At 38.0% G+C, this 20,096-nt stretch overlaps 1 protein-coding gene across 2 annotated transcripts in view; it reads right to left on the bottom strand.

The window, feature by feature from the left end:
* Positions 1-3,786: 3,786 nt before the first annotated feature.
* LOC111575590 (zinc finger protein 236) overlaps positions 3,787-20,096 on the bottom strand; it is a 79,643-nt gene continuing 63,333 nt past the window's right edge. For both annotated transcript variants that reach the window (XM_023280812.3, XM_035953085.2), the window contains exons 30-32: positions 17,287-17,416; positions 11,260-11,433; positions 3,787-5,590 (exon numbers count right to left, since the gene is read on the bottom strand). In XM_023280812.3, coding sequence (XP_023136580.2) covers positions 5,469-5,590; positions 11,260-11,433; positions 17,287-17,416 — 426 coding nt within the window. In that variant the 3' untranslated portion in view covers positions 3,787-5,468. The remainder of the gene's footprint in view (positions 5,591-11,259; positions 11,434-17,286; positions 17,417-20,096) is intronic.

The following is a 20,096-nucleotide window of genomic DNA, read 5'->3' as shown; positions in this document are numbered from 1 at the left end:
AACACTCCAGAAAGGTTTTCTTTGAAAAAAAAATCATCATGAATTTTGGCACAAAAAAAACGCCTTACTATACTATGTCGAAAAAAAATGCGATTTTTCAAACATGTTGTAAAAACGTGCCATATGATGAAATAATGTAAAGGAGGCCGTGAAAAACACTCCAGAAAGGTTTTCTTTGAAAAAAAAATCATCATGAATTTTGGCGCAAAAAAAACGCCTTACTATACTATGTCGAAAAAAAATGGTATTTTTCAAACATGTTGTAAAAACGTGCCATATGATGAAATAATGTAAAGGAGGCCGTGAAAAACACTCCAGAAAGGTTTTCTTTGAAAAAAAAATCATCATGAATTTTGGCACAAAAAAAACCGCCTTACTATACTATGTCGAAAAAAAATGCGATTTTTCAAACATGTTGTAAACAAAACGTGCCATATGATGAAATAATGTAAAGGAGGCCGTGAAAAACACTCCAGAAAGGTTTTCTTTGAAAAAAAATCATCATGAATTTTGGCACAGAAAAAATGCCTTACTATACTATGTCGAAAAAAAATGGTATTTTTCAAACATGTTGTCAAAACGTGCCATATGATAAAATAATGTAAAGGAGGCCGTGAAAAACACTCCAGAAAGGTTTTCTTTGAAAGGAAACGCTAAAATGAATTGCTATTTTAATGAATTAATGACATATTTAATTACACATTTATGTATTTAATTCCAATTTTAATTAATTAATGACATTTAATTCCAATTTTAATTAATTAATGACATATTTAATTAATTATTTAATGATGTATTTATTTATTTCATTTTGACACTTTTAGTCCTCCATGTATTTCAAGTTTTAAAAAAAGTTTGTAGGATGTGTCATGTTGCTTTTCTCTCCACTTAGGAAAAGTACATTTGCTTGTTTTGCACATGGCTGCAACAATTATATTCAAATGTGTACTGAACTAAATAGCTGTTATAAGTGGAAGCCTCTGTTTTGGTTAATAATTTTAGTTTCCTTTTTTTTTTTTTTGTTAGTTTGCTTGGGTTTTTTTTGATGAATGTGACAGAGTTCCATATTAAGTTTAAGGGATGTTTGCCTACCACACCTAATATACTCTTTCTTTGTCATTTCATTGTAGATGCTTCCTTGATATCAACCCTGAGAGGGGAACAAAGGCCAGCCAGGAGAAGGTGATGTCCAAGAGGTCAGGGAAGCTGCTCCACAAAAAGGCATCTACTGTAAATCCTCATGTAGCCTCCCTTATAAAAAGACTCATGGACTCTGAGTGGGACTTCATGTAAACCCACAGCACCTCTCCACACAGGACCTCACTTTCACAAAGGAAAAGCCCAGTCTGCAACCAGATGTTCATGCTGTCATTCTAAGGTAACAAGTCTCAGTATTGTCTTCGGTTCAGTATAAAATACTTCAGTCCACGTGTCTCAGTTTTGAAGTTCCAGGTTTGTTCCATGACGTGGTATTTATTGAACATGATCATGAGTTATGAAAGACTGATTCTGAAGGCAGAGTACCTGAAATGTGATGTGCAATTTTTAAACAGATTGTTGACAACATGTTAAACATCATTAATTGTTTTGTAGATTTTATTTTGTAAGACTTGAATTACTTGAAATTTGTTAGCTGCTGAATGTGTTCAATGCAGTATTAAATAATTTAAATGATATATAGATATCTTTCGTTACAGTTCAGGAAAAATGGAAATCCAAACTCAGTGTACCTGAACTAGAACATGCACAAAGGGAACCTATTCACCATGAGGAAATGATTGTATGTTACTAAAATTTAATGGGTTAAATAAGTCAGTTGGCTTTATTAAAGCTGAATGTTGAAAAGTCATCTCTTGTCTGAGCCATTTCTATGCTATGCTATTTCCTGGGGCTTTCATTTTGAGATGTGACATTTTTAAATCATTAGTTTTCAGCAATGTTATCACTTCATATCATCACATTCTCTGATATCAATTTTACAGTAATAAACTGTTTATGAAGATTACAGTACAAACAGTAAAATAACAGTATAATGGCACCAAAATACTGACAGTAATATACTGTAAGCATAAACTCTAAACATCATAATACTGTAATATTTTTTACAGTAATAAACTGTTGTTGTAGGATACGGTAGGTTTACTGTAGAATAACAGTGCTCTGCTGGCAACTTTTGCTGCCAGCTCTTTACTGTGAATTTATGGGGAAATTTCTTAGAGTGTAATCACTGGTGTGCCTTGGTTGTAAAGTGGTTAAATAAAAAAAGCAATTTTTTGAAAATATATATCAATAAAATGATCAATAATTAATAATATACAGAAATAAAACACTTTACAGTGGTTCATTTTTATACTAATGACATTTATGTACTTTAATTTAGCAAGTAGGATTTTTCATGCAGGACTTTTATTGGTATGGAGGACTTTCACAATACGGGATTGTTACTTTTATTTGCATAAGAAGGGCTAAAGCAATAAAACTTTAATATCTGTCTGTTATATGTGAAGCTGGGACCAGTTGAGGCCAGCTCAGCTCAGAATTAAAGCGTAGAACTAGAACTAGGAGACAAATCAGGGATAAAGATTTATAGCAGGAGACTGGCTCAGATCAACGTTCAAAAACCTTCCTACCATCACAAGAATCAAAACCTTGTCCTGAGCCAGTATTCTGGAGAGAAAGTGGTTGTATCAGTGTGATATGTAAAGAAATTATGTTTCTAATAGCCAGTCCTTCATTGCAGCAACATTAACTGAACTTGCATGCTGTTGTCACTTCATCTCCTCTCTAAATAATCCACTGGCTTGTGCTTCAGAACAGGATATTTTTTCTGCAAGTGCTTAAGTAGCTTTGATAGCTCGATAGCCTCATTTGCCAGTTTCTCCCTGCACACCACACACAGGAGATGTGGAGCATTTGCATCCCCAGCAGCGATGAAACTGAATTTAAAGAAGCTGCCATCATATTTTCAGTTGAATTTGGCTTTTGTTTCTCATAATGTCCCCATTATCCTCACTATCTGTGGCTGTTTTTTTCAGCAGGTGTGCACCTTTAACACACGTGGTAACTAAGTAGTAAAATTTCAAAAGAAAATGACATTATACAGTGTGTGAGTGGCATTTCCAAGAAAATATAGTATAAACTAACGCAGTATCTACAGTGAAGCCCCAAAGGAATCATTTGAAATAAATTTTTATTTGGCCGACAGGTTCGTTTGGCTGGAAAATACCGTGTTAACTGTGTAAATGTGGAGTTTGAAATATTTAGAAGTGACTTGAAATGCCGTATCCAAAACTTGCATAGCTTATGAAACTGTCACAGATTATTTAGAAAATGCAGCGTCTGTATTGTTTCCAACTGTTTGGTAGCAACGTGTCCAGGCTGAAACTGCCCTACAGTGCTGGTGAGAACTTCCTCAGGTAGCTGTGAAAAATGAAATCTGATCCAAATAACAGATGCATGAGTTTGGAGCTTTATGTGATACCAAAACACTCCACAGTAGCTTTTAACACTGAGAGAGGATTTTTCATCTCTGGAAAGTTATCATGGTGGCAACTCTTATCATTCTGTTACACCACTCCACCAGGAGTCCTTCACTTTGAAGGCCTTTGAAATGTATGGAGGATTTGAAACGAGCCAAACATACAAGAAAACCCTCAAACAATTTGCTGCTGAAGGACATTTGCATGGAAGAGTGGTTATACATTTCAGTGTTAGAGACTAGTGGATGATTACGCAAAACGGCTACAAGAAGTTATTTCATCTATGAGCTTCGGAGGCCACTCAGAACTCGTTTCCAGATAAGAATATTACATTTATTCAGATTTTTCTTCAATAAACGATTGAAAAAAAAAAAAAACAACTAATTTTCCTTGTGGTTGTGTGGAAGGACGACATTTCAAAGAGGATCAAATGTTTGTTTGTCCAACTTAGTCAAAAATGGAAGCACTTTTAAACAGATTTCTTCACAGGATTGCCCAATGACCCTGCAGTTTTTGGGGGAGGTGGATGGATGGGTGGCAGCAATAGGAAGCAGTGTTTTCACATACAGGGTTGAAATCGGTTATGGAAAAAACCTTAAAGACAACAAACTAGGCTCTTGCCTCCAGTTTTTATGCAAAGCTAAATCTATCATCTTCTGACTGTACATTGGTGCCCTGTGGTGTTTCCTTGTTAGCATTAAAGCTGCACTAAAGTAAATGTAGTCTGCGTGTCCTCAAGGTCTTCAAAACACGTTAAACAGGGTTTGCACAGGGGATTTCTTTAAAAACAAAACAGTACATAGTTTGCATTCCCACTAGCTTGCAATCTTCTGCTGGTACATTGCTGTTGCTAGCAAAATTTTCCTTTTTCCTCACCCACATGCTCTGCATATGCAAAAAATGTGTCCCCATCTGACTTTGAGGACACATTTTTGAGTAAAAATATGATTATTTTATCTGGAAGTCACAATAATATCATCACCATATCTTAAAAAGATATAGGATTTTGAATTAGTACAAAAATTAATCTTAATTTATTATGGACAATAGAAAATACAGCTGCAAAAAAAGCGAGAGAGAAGAAAAAGCTTGTCATCTGTACATTGGCTTTGTTTTATAACAAATGTGACATTATGCACAAATTACACACTTCCAAACAAACCAGGTCTTGGCAGGTCATCAGAAAATATACAGAATCTAATTACACTATTTACAAAATGAGCTACAGCAAATAAAATGCTGTGAGCCTCCACACAATGACATGAAACAATGCTGACATCTTCTATCAGGAACCTCGAACAGCATCTGATCCACAACGGTGTTCTCACAGGTCACTGCGAGCCCAGCTAACACGTATGGCTACGAGCTAAAGCAGCTGAAAATGACATGAGATGAAATATGTACAGTATAAATATGTTTTTTAAAAAAATGACAGATTTGTTGCAAACCAGTGGGGGAAAAAGCTGTCTATCAGCTGCTTTTGAAGCCATGACGGCAGCCCAGCTGGCGGCGGCTCTCTGTGAGCGGACTAATAATGCAGAAACATGATTCCAGGTCACCAGGGAGCTTTTTCAGCAAAGTACAGTTTCCTCTCTTTCCAGCAGGGTCAGCATTAGACACAAATGCATCTCCAGAGTGGAGAATTCTCTGGGATGACTGTGTTTATTGAGCTGAACCTCTCCGGAGGTTATCATATTGATGACAATCAGACAGGAGCAAAACAGATGAAAGTCATTAAGCCAATCACAGGGAACCAGACTCCCTTAACTTTGATGCTAATCTGGATAAACAGCAGCGGACTGCTGCTGGGGTAAAAGCCCTCAATATACGCAGGAACACAGTTATTATGTCTTAAATCTTTTTCTAACCATGCAGGCCCTGTATGAGGAGGAATATGTTTGGCAAAGCTTTGCTGTTTTGACGGAACTCTATCAGTGCTCAGTTCACGCTACAGTGCTGTTTGACTCTAGGAACTCATTTGGATGGTGGTCAGTGGAAGACATTGTGCCAGTCTCCGGATGACTCAGGAACCACCTCCAGGTCGAGCTCAGGTGTTACCTCGACCGGAGGCGTCGGGTCTTCTTGGCCCAGGGACACATCTTGCATTTGACCTGGAAGGTAAAAGAGAGGCAGTGAGATGGGATCGCTGCCTGGGATTAATAATAACAGAGCATTTTAGACCAGATGAACATCAGTAAACAGCAGCAGCAGCTTGGATTCTGGACTGAATTTGCCATTGAACTGTCATGCAAATAAGACCATCCATCTAAAAGCAATCTTCCTCTACTCACTCCTTCAAACATTTGTTTTAATATCTCACATTTTGCTCCTCAACAGACTGAGTGACAAACAACACTAAGTCATTTCTTGGCTCAGGCTGAGAGGTTCAGACATGTTTGTTCTACTGGTGCAGGCCACATGGTGAATTAAATTTTTACAAAGGGAGTCACTCAACTACCACCCTCTATTTCCACCAAAACACTTCAAACACATATTCATTAAGTTGCAGGAATACAAAGGTGCACTTTCATTTAACAAACAAACAAACAAAAAAAGGATTTCATAAGCAAAATGAATACTTCAACCCTGTGAACATGCAACACAGGTAAGAGTTTAGCCCAACAATTTTCCCAAATATATCTTTAAAGCTTCAATTTTACAGCGACAAACTGTGTTCAAAGGACAGAGAAAAGAACATAAACAGAACAAACAGTCAAGTCTAAAAGATGACAAATGTAGGGACATGGAGAGAGGAAAGAACACAGACTGTTCATGGTGTGGTGCCTTTAAGGTATGGAGATGGAACATGAGGACTTGTTGCTGCAGAATCGACATCTGAGTGAAAGGAAAAGCTGGAACGGTGGAGGCATTATAAAGCCATTTGAGTGTTAAATACGTGGTCAAAAGTCTTTGTGTCCTTACCTCACTCCATTCTTTCTGAAAAGTACTGAAATGAACACTTAAAAGAATAAAATCTTCTCTTATCACACATACTTGAATGCCTTTGATTTGCCCATGAATAAAGCAAAGAGCTCAATTCTCACTCATTCTCCTGAAACAGCTTAGAGAAAATAAATGATGCTCCTTAGAAACAGTAATAAATAAGGAGACTGTATTGATGCTCTAAGCAGTTTTCAATTAACATTGCAGGAGTCATTAGTTATTCTGCTTAAACAGAGACAAGTCTTCACGGTGCTGTTTGGTTTCATTCAGAGAATGTCTGAGGTGATAAGGAGGACAATAATAGACAAGTATGTTTAAGGTCGAGGCTGCAGAGATATCTCGGAGCAACCTGATGTTCCTGTGGCTACAGATCAAACTGTTATTAGCTCAAGTCCTTGCTGTGGTAACGCTGAGTGGGCCACATTGAACATATATACAAGGGAAAGTAAAAGAGAGAGAACAGTAAAGGCTACAAGAGCCCCTCAAAGCAGCCAGATGTTCCTTTGATTGCATCTGACAATATTAGGAAGTTAAAGGTCCCTGGATGTTACCACAAGAGGAAAATCAATAACAGATTAAACAGAAGAACAGTTTGAATGGTGTAGAAAGGCAAAAAAAAAAAAAATAAAATGTAACAAAGACAATGAAAATAAAGGTACAGCAGTCTCTGGACATACGTTCTGAGTGAGAAAACCCCTAACCTTAACCCACTTTTGGAAATGACACATAAAAGTTTTCTAATGTTGACAAGTCACAATGTTACATAAAGAATGTGCTCCGGACACATGACACAAAATCAGAGCTTCTTTTCCACGTGAGCTCTGTGTTCACAGAGTGAAGAAATGAAGCTTCCACAGAAAAAGAGTCTCCCCACTGTGAAATGTGGAGGAGGCTCAGGTGTTATGGGACTGTTCTGCTGCCTCTGGCACAGGGTGCAGTGAAACCAGAGGATTATCAAGGCGTTCCTCAGAGAAACATGCTGCCCAGTGTGACAAAGCTCCGTCTCAGCTACAGGTCAGAGCTCTTCAGCAGAATAATGAGACAAAACATAAAAGCATCCTAGAAAGGACTGAGGAAAGAAAAAAATGAACTATTCTAACGTGCTACGAGCGCTGATCTTAATGCAACTGAACATCTATGGAAAACGCTGAAACACACAGCTGTCAGAAGGAAACCTGAGAGAACTGGAGCCGTTTGCACTCAAGAAAAATGGGCCAAACAGCCAGCTGACAAGTGTAAAAGTCTCATTAGGAGCTACAAAAAGCAGCTGATTGCAGAGATTGCTTCAAAAAGATATGGAGTAAAGGAGAATTTTTTCCATTCCATCTTCTTGTGCTGTATTATTCAAAATACAATGTAGCATGAAAAGCAGCTCTTCTTTCAGACTAAATATAGAACAGAGAGGAGTAGATGCTGATTACTTTGGTCACATTCAGCTCATTTCAGAGAAAATTGTGGTTTCAGAGAAAATTGAGGGAGGCTGACAATGTTGGCTCAGTTTCTAGATCAGAAGAATTATTCCATTTTGATTTCAACTATCTGATAGGCCAATATGCCAAGCAACTCAGTGAGGCTGTATTTTAGCACAGTCATGCTAACACCAGCTCGTTTACTCATCTTGACAGTTTCTGGCTTTGCCTAACTGACGGCTAATCCAAAATGAGGCAGCTACCTGTCACACGGAGCCCTTAATTATAATAATAATTTTAAGCCTTAATATATTTTAAATGGGTGAGTTAGATAAAAATGCAACCTTTGTACAGTTGTAATGTGGATTGGACTAGATACAGAGACCAAAATCGCTTTTGGTGACCGGCTGTAAACACGTTTATTTCTGCTGTAAAGTTGTACATTTTAACCTGGTGCTCTATGTGGACTTTCTTTTGCAGTCTGCCTCAAGTGACCATTTGAGAAACTGCAGTTTCTGGCATTTGTGCATTGGCTTCATTATTGAACCCCAGAGGTTGTTTCTTTTAGCTGACAACGGTAAAATAAGCAAAAATTTTCACAATAACAATGCAAACTGAAAACTGCATGTTTAGCAGGTGCATTGTTTAGCAGGTTCACAGTGTCTGTTTACATTACATGCTGTGCATGTTAACATTTGCTAATTAGCACAAAATCATAAACACAGCTGAGACTAATGGGAATGTCATTATTCTTTGGTCATAAACCAAAGTATTGAACAAATAGAAATTTTGACCCGATGGTGGCATTACAGAAAAAGTTGCAGCATTGCCGATTAAACGTACATATATTCTTAATTTCTCATAAAACAGTAAATGCTGTTAAGTGCCAGAGTCGTGGAGAATGATGTCCTTGCGCGGAGCTTGCCGACAGTTAAGTTTATAACGACATTAACAATGACTCAACACATCTCCCGTTTCAGTATAACTCTCTTTGCCATGTGTCTTGACGAGTGACGCCTGCTGTTGGTTGTGTCGGTCATGCTTTTCATTTACGTTGCATTGCTAAAGTTGTGCTAAGCTCGCTTCAGTTTCTCCCTGTTGGTTTATGTTAGCAATAACATCGCTGTAGTTATGCCAACCTAGCATAGCGTTAGCAAACAGCTTAAAAGCCAGTAAGTAATTGCAGAAATAACATAGGTATACAAAATATTTGAGAAAGGCGTCTCTGGTTTTTATTTCGGTTCATATGAGTCATGCCTTCATGGCAAAGAAAATAATGGACTAGAGAAAATGTAATTTAACTTTAAAGGGCATCAGCAGGCTGCAAAAATAATGTTTTATCAGTAACTTCTCCTGTACTATAACCTACCTCTAATTTGCAGCAACAAGAAGTACAAGACGTATTTCATAACTCATTTATAGACTGACTCTTTTTTAAGTTATCATTTCCCAGAGGTTTAATGCTTTGTTGCATGTTTTTGTACTTGAAATTCCACTCTGTTGTAAAGTTAAACAAACACTAAAGGGTAAAGTATTGTAAAACAGAAAAATGTTTGCGTGTAGTTCATATTTTTGTTTTGTTGTTATATAAGCATTAAGGGACCAAAAAAGAAGTTGCCTTATTCATTATTTATATATTTTTTAAAATAATAGGCCGATTAATCGGTAATTGGTATTTTTTTTTCTGCCAAATACCGGAATCGGCATCAGCCTCAAAAAATCCACATCGGTCAGGCCCTACTATACGTCACTTAATCCTCAATAGGGTTGTGGGGGAAGGGGTTGAGCCTATCCCAGCTGACTTGGGGAGAAGGCTGGACATGGACAGGTTACAGAAAAAGCTAGGATTGCTAATTTCATTCTGAGGTGAATACTGATGTGTGTACCAAATTTAATTTCAATCCATCCCATAATATATTGATTGAGATATTTCACTAAAAACGACAAATGTGAATCTCATAGTGGTATGTTATGAAAAGTATTGCCTAAATGAATCAGGATACATCCTCTGGGCACCATGGTATCTACACAATATATCAAATTGTTCACTAAAAGGCCAAAGCTCCAACCATATGGTGACACTAGAGAGAAAAAAAAAAACTCAAGAGATCACCAAAGTCTGTAAACTTCCTCCTCTAGTGGATAAAAATGCCTGTTCAAAGTTTACCAGAGTCGCAGAGATTTTTCTAACACACTATAGACCTTGTGAAAACAGTTTATGTAAGATTGTATTGCATGAAACTTTTCTTGTAACATTTGTAGTTTACCTTGGTCCCACAGAGGCTTCAAACTGTTATTTGCTTTTCTAGTAAAATGATGTTGATGGAAGTCTTGGCATGTCAGCATCAGCCAGAAGCCAGACTTCGTCTATAAAATCGCCGTCACATCACGGAGCTGCGAATGTGGTCTGCACACACTGTGTCATCTTAATAAAGTCTTCTCCAGTAGTTGTCTATGAATTTGTGAAACACTAGCTGACCTGGAAACATATTTCTTTAATTTTTTGCAGGTCTTCTGAGATCAGCATGACCTTTAAACCTCGGAAATCTCATTTTAGTGTGCTGTAACCTTTTTGGAGTCTGGGCCTTATTCGCTGCCCACTACAGTTCTGAGGGCTGCGTTTCAGACATGACTTTATAAATGATCTACAGCCACTGAGCTGGAGGGGTCTGAATGGAAGTCAGTTTGCAGCTGGTTTTCAACTTGTGCTCTATCAGCACTGTTCTACCCCTCAGGTCATCTTCAATAAGAGCGTGTCATGTCCCAGTGACTGAAATGAATAGCAATGTGTATACGTGGGCATCAGTCGAGCCGACAGGGCAGCCGCGGCCTAAACTTTCACCGAGTCTGTGAGGGAGAGATGATGAATTAATATTCACGACATGAGTTGGCTGATATTAAAAATGAAACTTCAAGTGAGCAGAGTTGGTGAACCTGTCAGCTCTTAATCATCACCAAGACTGCGAGACGGAGGCGACAGAGCAGTGAGTGTGAGGGTGACTGAGTGCTGGTGCTGGAAAGGCTCATTCTCGACTAATCTATTGATCATTAGGAGAAGCGTCGCAGGAATGAAACTGAAGAAGGAGAGACGGTTTAAGGCTCTGCAGGTGGGTAAACCAGAGATGCCTCTCATCAGTCTGAAGTGTTCGCAGACATAATTCTAACATTTGGTGCAAACACAGCATCTATAATTACAATTTAGAAAATGTGGCCGTGAGCGACACACACCCACGTAAAAACATCAGAAAGCGAAATAAACAACTTCCCTGTAACATGCCTGTCTACCCCGATAATGTCAGAAATGCTGCTCCTGGATGAGAGTGAATCAGACTGACAGAGAGATGATTACTCCCTTTCATTGCCCAGATGCACAAACAGCTGCCTGCAAGTGTGGGTGTGTGTTGGTGTGACGCTGCCCAGCTGCTCACCGTAGCCGTGGGATCTTTTCATGTGGTGTTTCATGTTGCTCTTCTGGGTAAACCTGATGCTGCACACCTCGCACTTGAAGGGCTTCTTTCCGGTGTGCTTGACCATGTGGACCTGCAGAGCGCTCTTCTGGTTGAAGGCCTTGTCGCACTGGCTGCACTTGAAGGGACGCTCACCTGCAATAAAACAGACCAGCAGCCGAGTTAATATGTAGATGTGTTGCATTTTTATACATATATACATAGATTTTATACATATTTATATTGATGTCAGAATAACTTTTGGGTCTGATACAGGTTTTTGGTTGTTTATTAAGAAGAAGAAGAAGAAGAAGAAGAAGAGACTTTATTGTCATTGTATATAAACAGTTATACTGTTTTGTACTGTGGTATATTTATTAGAGGAAGAAAATGGCACCAAACCTCAGGTTATCTGACTGAATTAAAAGCAAAGCTGCAGTGATGCTAATATGTTGTTCAATCTGAGTTACTTGAGCCCCACAATGTCTGTATTCAGCTGTAGTCACTTTATCAAGCAAGCAAGCATGCTTTTGTTTTTTTTAAAAGGTTCTTAATTGTTGGTGCATTTCAGATACTACGTGATTTCCTTTCCCTCCAGCTCATCAGCTATTTCCTTGATGTGATTTGTGAGTCTATTCATTACATTTTACAACAGTAAGAGTTTTTAGCTTCATGTAGAACAGCAGACATACAACAGACATACTCCTATATGTCATCTTGTATGAGGACAAAAGACAAATTATAAAAATGAACAGATAACACAGACTGTAAGAAATGGAAAAAGAAAGGAATAATTAAAAAGTGTGGGTTTAGAGAGGGGTCCCTACAACATTGTTTTCCTGGTCTCATTTGTTAAGAGGCACGTGTCAGTCCTTGTTTAATTGTAAAAAAGAAAAAAATAGGTCCTGGTCTCTATGTTAAGTTGTGTGTTTCACTCTGTATTTAATTTGATCTAGTTTTAAGGAGAGTCTCTTATCCATATTAGAAACAGGGCTAAGGCAGAACTAATTATGAGAAACAAAGGAAGGACTGTTTTTTGAAAACTTTTTCTGTATGCTTTTAAAAAAAACTAAATTAAAAATGGGTCCAGAATGCAGAGAGTTTGGGGTAAGACGAAAACAGATGTACCTGTAGGTTGGCCAGATAGTTCAACACTGGGATATATCTGACTGTCTTGTGTTGGATAATTAACACTGTATTCGTCTGTATCACGCCATGAAGTGGAGGAATGTTTCAGAAAGACCTTCCAGCAGTCATTATCTGATGATTCGTCAACCTCAGTCTCCCATAGTTTCCTCATTTTTTCAATTCGAAGTGACACCATCTTGCATATCGTAACATATACGGTTGAAAGTAACTTCTTGCTGACAGGGTACACTGATTTACTCACAAAAAAAAAAAAACAAACTCAGCCATTTATAGGTCTGGATACATCTAAAGAATGGAAATAAGCAGCTGTGACATTAGCTGTATGATGCACATAGTTGCTCGCATACTCTGTGCGATTGAAACTACTAAGTGTTTCAAGGTTATGCCTTAGAAGGTCTGGTATTGTCAGACCCAGAGTGATACGCATGTTGGAGGTCATGCACAGGACAGAGGGGAAGGAAGGGAGAGGGGAGACGGGGGGCAAGGGGGGAGTCGGAATGAGAGACTTAATTCAATTCAATTGCATAGCCTTTCTCTAGAATCTCAGCCTCTACCTTTCATATACCAACAAAATATACAGAATAAAGCCAGCAAATATTCACATTTTTAAGGCTGACAACCTTAACTACCATCAGTATCTGTTGGTCATTTAGATTTTTTGTGGAATGTAATCTAAAGGATCACATTTTCTGGTTTCATATAAAGAAATGGTATATTCACAACCTACAACAGATAAAGTATAAAAGTGTTTTCTCCCATATTCTTGTTTGTCACGTTGAGAAAACAGCAGCATAAATTTCAGCTGTTGATGTTATTTTGTTAAGAGCTATTTTTCTACATCTTATTTCATTCTCCCAAGCAAAGATTTGTTTTCATCTTCTCAAATAAAAATGACATTTACTCCTCAGTTCTTCTCTAACTTGGATATGTCACTTAAATCGATGTTCGTTGCTGGAGGAAATAACTTAGAAAAGTGTTTCTGTTCAAAAGGAATATGGGGCTACGCAACTACAGTCATTTCCCCTTGTCAAGCCGTCATTGCACGTATGTTCTTTAGGCTACAGATGTAGACAAGAGAGAACAAACAGCGTCAAACATCAGGGGAAGACTAGAAGGGAAATGGCAGATTTTTGTCCTTGAAACTCTTTGCTTGGAGACAAATCTTGAAAAACTGACAGCATGAGGTTGTGAAATGAACAAGGATGAAGAGGTCCAATAAGAAACCCCCAGCAGTTTTCAGATGAGCCTACTGAAATGATAATAAGCCAGAACTGTTTCTTTTTCTACACTGAATACTGACAATCATATCTGGGTGCTTCTGATTTCACAGCAATGAGACGGTCAAGGCATTTATCTGCTTATTAGCTACGCCTACAAATGTATGAATTAGAGAGTCTGAAAAGGGACACTGATAGTTGTAGTTTTCACCATGACTGCATCAGTGTTAATCTGGAAAGATTTCATCATTTTACAGTCAATAATCCCTTTATGTGGGCAGACATAGGGGGAAATTTCCCAGAAAGAAATAGTAATTGTAGGACACGGAAGCTAAACTAGCTGTCATTGTTTTTTTTTTTTCTTTTTTTTCAATATTTTATCATCAGCGTGCACCCATAATAGAACACCTTTACAGCAGTGTAAAATACATTTGACCTTCATGTTTCCATGTGTGTTTAAATGCTCTCTTCACTCACACAACATCCTTTAACTTCATATTAATACCCATAATAACGTGTGTAGTTATAGAACTCAATATTAAATAAACCAAACAGATATTAAGAAATAGGTAGTTATATGACTAAATAGTACAAAATGTGTGAATAAAATAAACTGTGAAACATGTTAAGTCAGCCTTGTTTTTATGAAATCTGATGATTCCTTACTTTGTTTTGTTTTACATACAGACTGTAAAGATTACATTTTTAAAGGCCTGTTTCTACTTTGTGTTGATACTTTTCATAACAGTGCCACCAGTAGTTGTTCTTCTCATCTTCCAGACAATAATAATCAACCTCTCTTTTATGAAATCAAGATTAAAATGTTAACAAATGTTTGTCACGTTAGCTACAGTAACAACACAGTAAGTTTTATTGTATGTTTTACAAGTTTAAGGTAGTTCTTTGTGTCACAGCACCATTTAATAGGCCTGCAGCCAACAGAATAAGTTTTACTTTTTAGAGCTTCTGCAGAATTTCTGCTAATTTCCTGTCTGAATAACACTTTTCACATTGCTTGCAAAACAATCAAAGTCTACCACTAACAAACTGAAGTGAGGTTAAATGTCAGTGAAATTCAAATAAATGACATAAAATCTTTAAAAATGTGAATCCGACGCTCCATCCAATGCAAGGCCCAACACCTCGTTAGTGAGCAGCTCATTAACCTGAACCAAGATCCACTTAGTCGGGGTCAACTGACTCTTGATAGCACTGACCAAGTACACTGTATTCATCAGAGCTAATATCCTCTCCTCAAGAAAGAGCATATTTTCTGTAATTAGAGCTGGAGAGTGCTTTAGTAGAGGAATTTGAATATCTAAAGATGGAATAAAGGCAACACAGATGACTAACCACACAACTGCAATCCGTACAGAAACGTATGGCATTAAAGTTAATGTAAAGGAGCTGTCAGAGAAAGTACTATTAACATCGCTGCATGTATATTTTTGACCCAGAAGATTTGTCATATTTGCAGAAAGCCTATAATATCAAAGTAATGAAAGAACCAAAATGCATGATTGTTTTTTGTAACAAAGACAGATGGCTTTCAATGACTCCATTATGGAAAATCACAAGTTATTGGAGTCATTGGAAACTGAAGAGTGCCAGTGATATAAGTGTGAAAACTTTTGTTACATCCGTATACTGCATGCTAACGGTGCAGCCAGATGCAGAGAAACCTGGGAGACAAGACACGCATCATCATCATCACAAAAATACGCAATGAGGGAAATGCCATGGACGTCCTGAGAAAATCCAGTGACTGGTGGGCCATAACCTCAGACTATTCAGCCAATGTCACCAAAGTCAGAGCCTCTTGAAACAGACGTCAGGCACATGCTTTGTGCAAAGCCAGGAGTCAGTTATGGAATACTTTTCCCTGGCAGATTTTACATCTCCTGCAACAACAAGGAGAAGGTGAATGGTACCAAAGTCATGGACCATGCAAGGAAAAAGACTATCCTGACAACTGAGAACTGACAATGTGTAACTTTCCCTGTGCTAATCCATATGGACAATTTGAGCATCTTTATTTCTCATTGTCAGCTTCTCTCCCATATGATGGTATGTGCTGTTGCATGCATATTTAGTGCAAAGCTGGATTTGATCTAGATATGAGATTATATATATCTCTACTACGACACCGCATCCACTACCGTTCAAAAGTTTGGGGTCACCCAGACAATTTCATGTTTTCCATGAAAACTCCCACTTTTATTCATGTACTAACATAACTGCACAAGGGTTTTCTAATCATCAGTTAGCCTTTCAACACCATTAGCTAACACAATGTAGCATTAGAACACAGGAGTGATGGTTGCTGGAAATGTTCCTCTGTACCCCTATGGAGATATTCCATTAAAAATCAGCCATTTCCAGCTACAATAGTCATTTACCACATTAACAATGTCTAGACTGTATTTCTGATTTATGTAATGTCACTTTCATTGAAAAAAAAAACTGCTTTTCTTTCAAAAATAAGGACATTTCTAAGTGACCCCAAACTTCTGAACTGTAGCGTACACAGACAGCGTATACCAGGTTCCACTCCTAACTAGCACCTCTACATCTGTCTCTCCTCTGCATCACTTTACTCTCAGGCAATCTGTATTCTTCCCAAATCTAACTTTAAGCCGTGCTATCGGCTTAAGGTTGTACCCTATAGGCCTCCACATCCCCACAAAGAGAAAGAAAATTTTCAGTCGGTTAAAAAGAGCTATTTGTCTGATGGTATATTTGCAGGAGCCTCATCTATTGGGAGGAGTATGTGAGACTATAAAGATCAAGGGCAGATAAAATATTTCATTCATCACACCAGACAGGTAGAAAGAGAAGAGTATCAATTCTGATACATAGGCAGGTCAATTTCTCTGCTGTTATCGTCCACAAAGACTCTGAGCAGAGATTTATTCTGATAAATGCATCCACTGATGGAATACAAGTTTGTGTAATTAAGGTATACATTCTAAATAAGGATAAGTCTTGCGTCATTAGTTCAATCTATAACACAATATTACAGTGAAGCAAAGGTATATTTATACTGTGTTATATTAAAACTAATGGACAAACAACCTGCCTCAAAAACTCCCACTACTAGATTGAGTAAAATGCTTAAACACTCATTAATGGAGTTGGGCCAGGTAGACGAAATAGTAAATTAGAGATTTTAGTGTTTGTACCCACAGACAGTCATCCTATTCTAAAAACTTACCAGAGCTACACAGGATAGAAGATAATCTATTTGTTCACACACTCCTGCCATAAATAACTCCAAGCTCTCAAAACCCAGTGACAGTTCAGTCTTTTGCAGAATTTATAACACTTGCAAAGATGATAAAGAGCTGCTGCAGTTTCTAAAAGATACCAAACGAAAATGAAAAAAAAAATGAAGAGTTATGTCAGTTGATGACAAACAAATTGGACAATTGAAAAATGGAAAATACAACAAGCAATGTCTACACTGAAAAACGATGACAGCGCCAGTCCGGATGGGTGATGATTTCAAAAATATCTCAAAAACAGGATTTTTTTCCTTATAGGTAGTGTAAGATCATTTTTAAAATTAGGGATTTTACTGAATCACAATGAGTTTTGTCACAACATCTACTGTGCAAACATGTTTCATAATAATTTCTATCACCTGTGTGTGTTCGGTTGTGCCTTTCCAGCTGGCTGCGTTTGGCAAAAGCCTTTGCACAGGAAGAACAGTGAAAGACTCTGGGTTTCTGGGAGCTGGGTGACGGGCCCGGCTGGTGCACTCGTTCATGTTCCTGTAGAGAGAGATTGAAAAAATTTATTGCGCTGTTATATTCCAGCACACAAATCCCTTTATGAAAATGTGGAGATTTGCAGCAAACCTTTGAAAATGGAGCAGTAGGAACAAACTCTTAGATGATCATAGGAAATCAACAGTAGAACTCACGGCTATGTTTAATACTGAAAATAAGAGCATTTTCACATGCACAATGTGAAGGGAACTCAAAGAACTGGGACTAAACAGCTGTGTAGCTCTAAGACAACCACTGACGCTAATCAGGAAAAAAGGGCTTCAATTTGCTAGGTAGCATAAACCCCCTGTGGGGGTTAGGGTTATGATCTGGGGTTGGTCAGGTTCAGCAACGTTATGTTTCCAAAGAATGAGGTCAGCTGACTACCTGAAAATACTGAATGACCAGGTCTTTACATCAGTGGAGTTTTTCTTCCCTGATGGCATGGACATGTTCCAATTCCAGGACTCATGGGGCTCACATTGTGAATGAGTGGATCAGGGAGCATGAGACATCATTTTCACACATGGATTGGCCTCCACAGTGTCCAGACCTCAGCCCCACTGAGAATCTTTGGGATGTTCTGGAGAAGGCTTTGTGCAGCAATCTGACTCTCCCATCATCAATATAAGATCTTGGTAGAAAATTAATGCATCTCTGGACAGAAATAAATGCTGTGACATTGCAGAGGCTTATCGAAACAATGCCACAACAAATCTATGTCCTTCTCAGAGCTAAAAGCGGTCCAATGAAATATTAGAATGTGCAACTTTTTTTGGATGGGCAGTGTATAATGAGAACCTCAAAGTGTTTTATGAAGGTCAGTGACAAAAAACTATAATCTAATTACTATTTCTAAACTCCTTCAAGCATAATCCTGCTGCAGTTTCTTGTTAGTTGTCAGTCAACTATAGAACAATACATTCACCTATGCTTTGTACTATGGCACCATGATGTTACATAATATGAGAAATCTAACAATACATGTTGCAGAAACAGAGGCTCATCTGGAAATCTGAAATGCATCAGTTGTTAAATTAATGTGGTTCATGGGCACTAGCTTGGCTGTTTTAATGTAAATCATTCGCAAGTCTGATAATGCTTTGTGAGACAGTCTTTCCCATTAACTTCTCAAAATGGGAATGTGGCAGCAACATTGCACTACACTGGCTCGCATGTTGTCTATTTAGCACTCTCTATGTGTTATAGTAAACAAATGGGGTCCCTTTTAATGAGAAAATGATTATGTACATATTGTTAAAACTGACAATAACATTGGTTCTTGCTGATGCAACAGAGTGAGGTCCATGAGGAGCTGAAAGAGTCGTGATATGTAGCAGGAATACTAATGGGAATACTGAATCTGCAGCACTGAGCTGCATTCAAGCAAAATATATCCAGCACAGAGCAGATGGGCCCAAAGAAAAGTGAATGCAAAACAATTTTATAACAGCGTTGACAGGAAAAAGGACAAAAACTGTGTGTATCATATTTATGAGGCGATAAAGAATAGTGGGCATTTGCTTAATTGCAGAGTGTTTATCAAAATTGCCATGGGAAAGTTTGGAATTTTGATTAAAAAAGATACTTTTAATCACAGTAAAACAATGAGAAACACTTTCTGCTAACAGATGGGCTGATGTCTTGGCAAAAGGGCGGTAAAAAACAAAGAAACTTACTGAATTATTAAATTTGGTTCTTAGTTTAACCCTGTGAGCCACTGGATATTTTCAGAATAATAATTCACTTTCCCTTTGAAGCACTCTGAAGCTCTCATCATTGTCATTATAAAGGACAGTCCTGCATGCTGTATTTTAGAAAGGTCTAGGTTATGTAGATATTTGCAGATTTTTTTAATATTAGCCTTTATATCACGCCAGTAAAGTACTAGTAGGTGGAGGCTATAAATACCTTTTGGGAGGAATAACACCTGGCAATAAGTTTAAATCAATCTTTATTGTAGAACAAGAAGATATCCTGGCTTTATTTTTCTGTGATTTTGCTTCCTGCAGCTACTGGCATTTTATGAACTACCACAATTATGCTCAAAATCGTTATTTTTCCACAGAACATTCAATATGCATCCTTGTATGTCTGGCACACGAAAGGCTATGCTCATTCAGCCAAGACCTAATGTAAGGGGAGCTGCTCCACGGCCAAACAAAAGTCTCTCAGTGTCACTGTAGACCTGTCCTTGGTCCTGCCTAACAGAATCTTAAAGTTGTCACCAAACTGTTCAGGAGTAAGCATCTTCCACTTTTGTCCTTCAGTGTTGAACATCCTGAAGACGTGGCTTGTTCTGGGTAGTGATACTGAGGTGTCTCTGGAATATGTCACTCCATCTCTCAGTCTCTTGGTTTTTGTCTTTAGGTCATCTGCTGTATTTTGCAGGTACTCAGCAACATGCTCAGCTGCTGTGAATGGTCCACTGTGGCCTTCAGTTTATCCAAAATACTGAGTTTTCTGTTCTCAACATGCAGCGGATTAGCCTCCTTCTTACTACTTATTATTGTCTTTCAATGTCAATCATGCTGCAAAGCTAGTATGATGTTGTGTGATCTGCCTGGATACAAAAACACAGTAGCTTGTTTATGGTATTGACAACATGTTTAGAAAATGCTGGTTAAACACAGGGGCTGCACAGTGTCTTGGTGGTGAGCACTTTCGCCTTGCAGCTAGAAGA

This window comes from Amphiprion ocellaris, chromosome 9 (assembly GCF_022539595.1).
Source record: "Amphiprion ocellaris isolate individual 3 ecotype Okinawa chromosome 9, ASM2253959v1, whole genome shotgun sequence".
NCBI lineage: Eukaryota > Metazoa > Chordata > Actinopteri > Pomacentridae > Amphiprion > Amphiprion ocellaris.
Note: the sequence above shows the minus strand (reverse complement) of the source record. Positions and strands in the feature narration are given on the sequence as shown.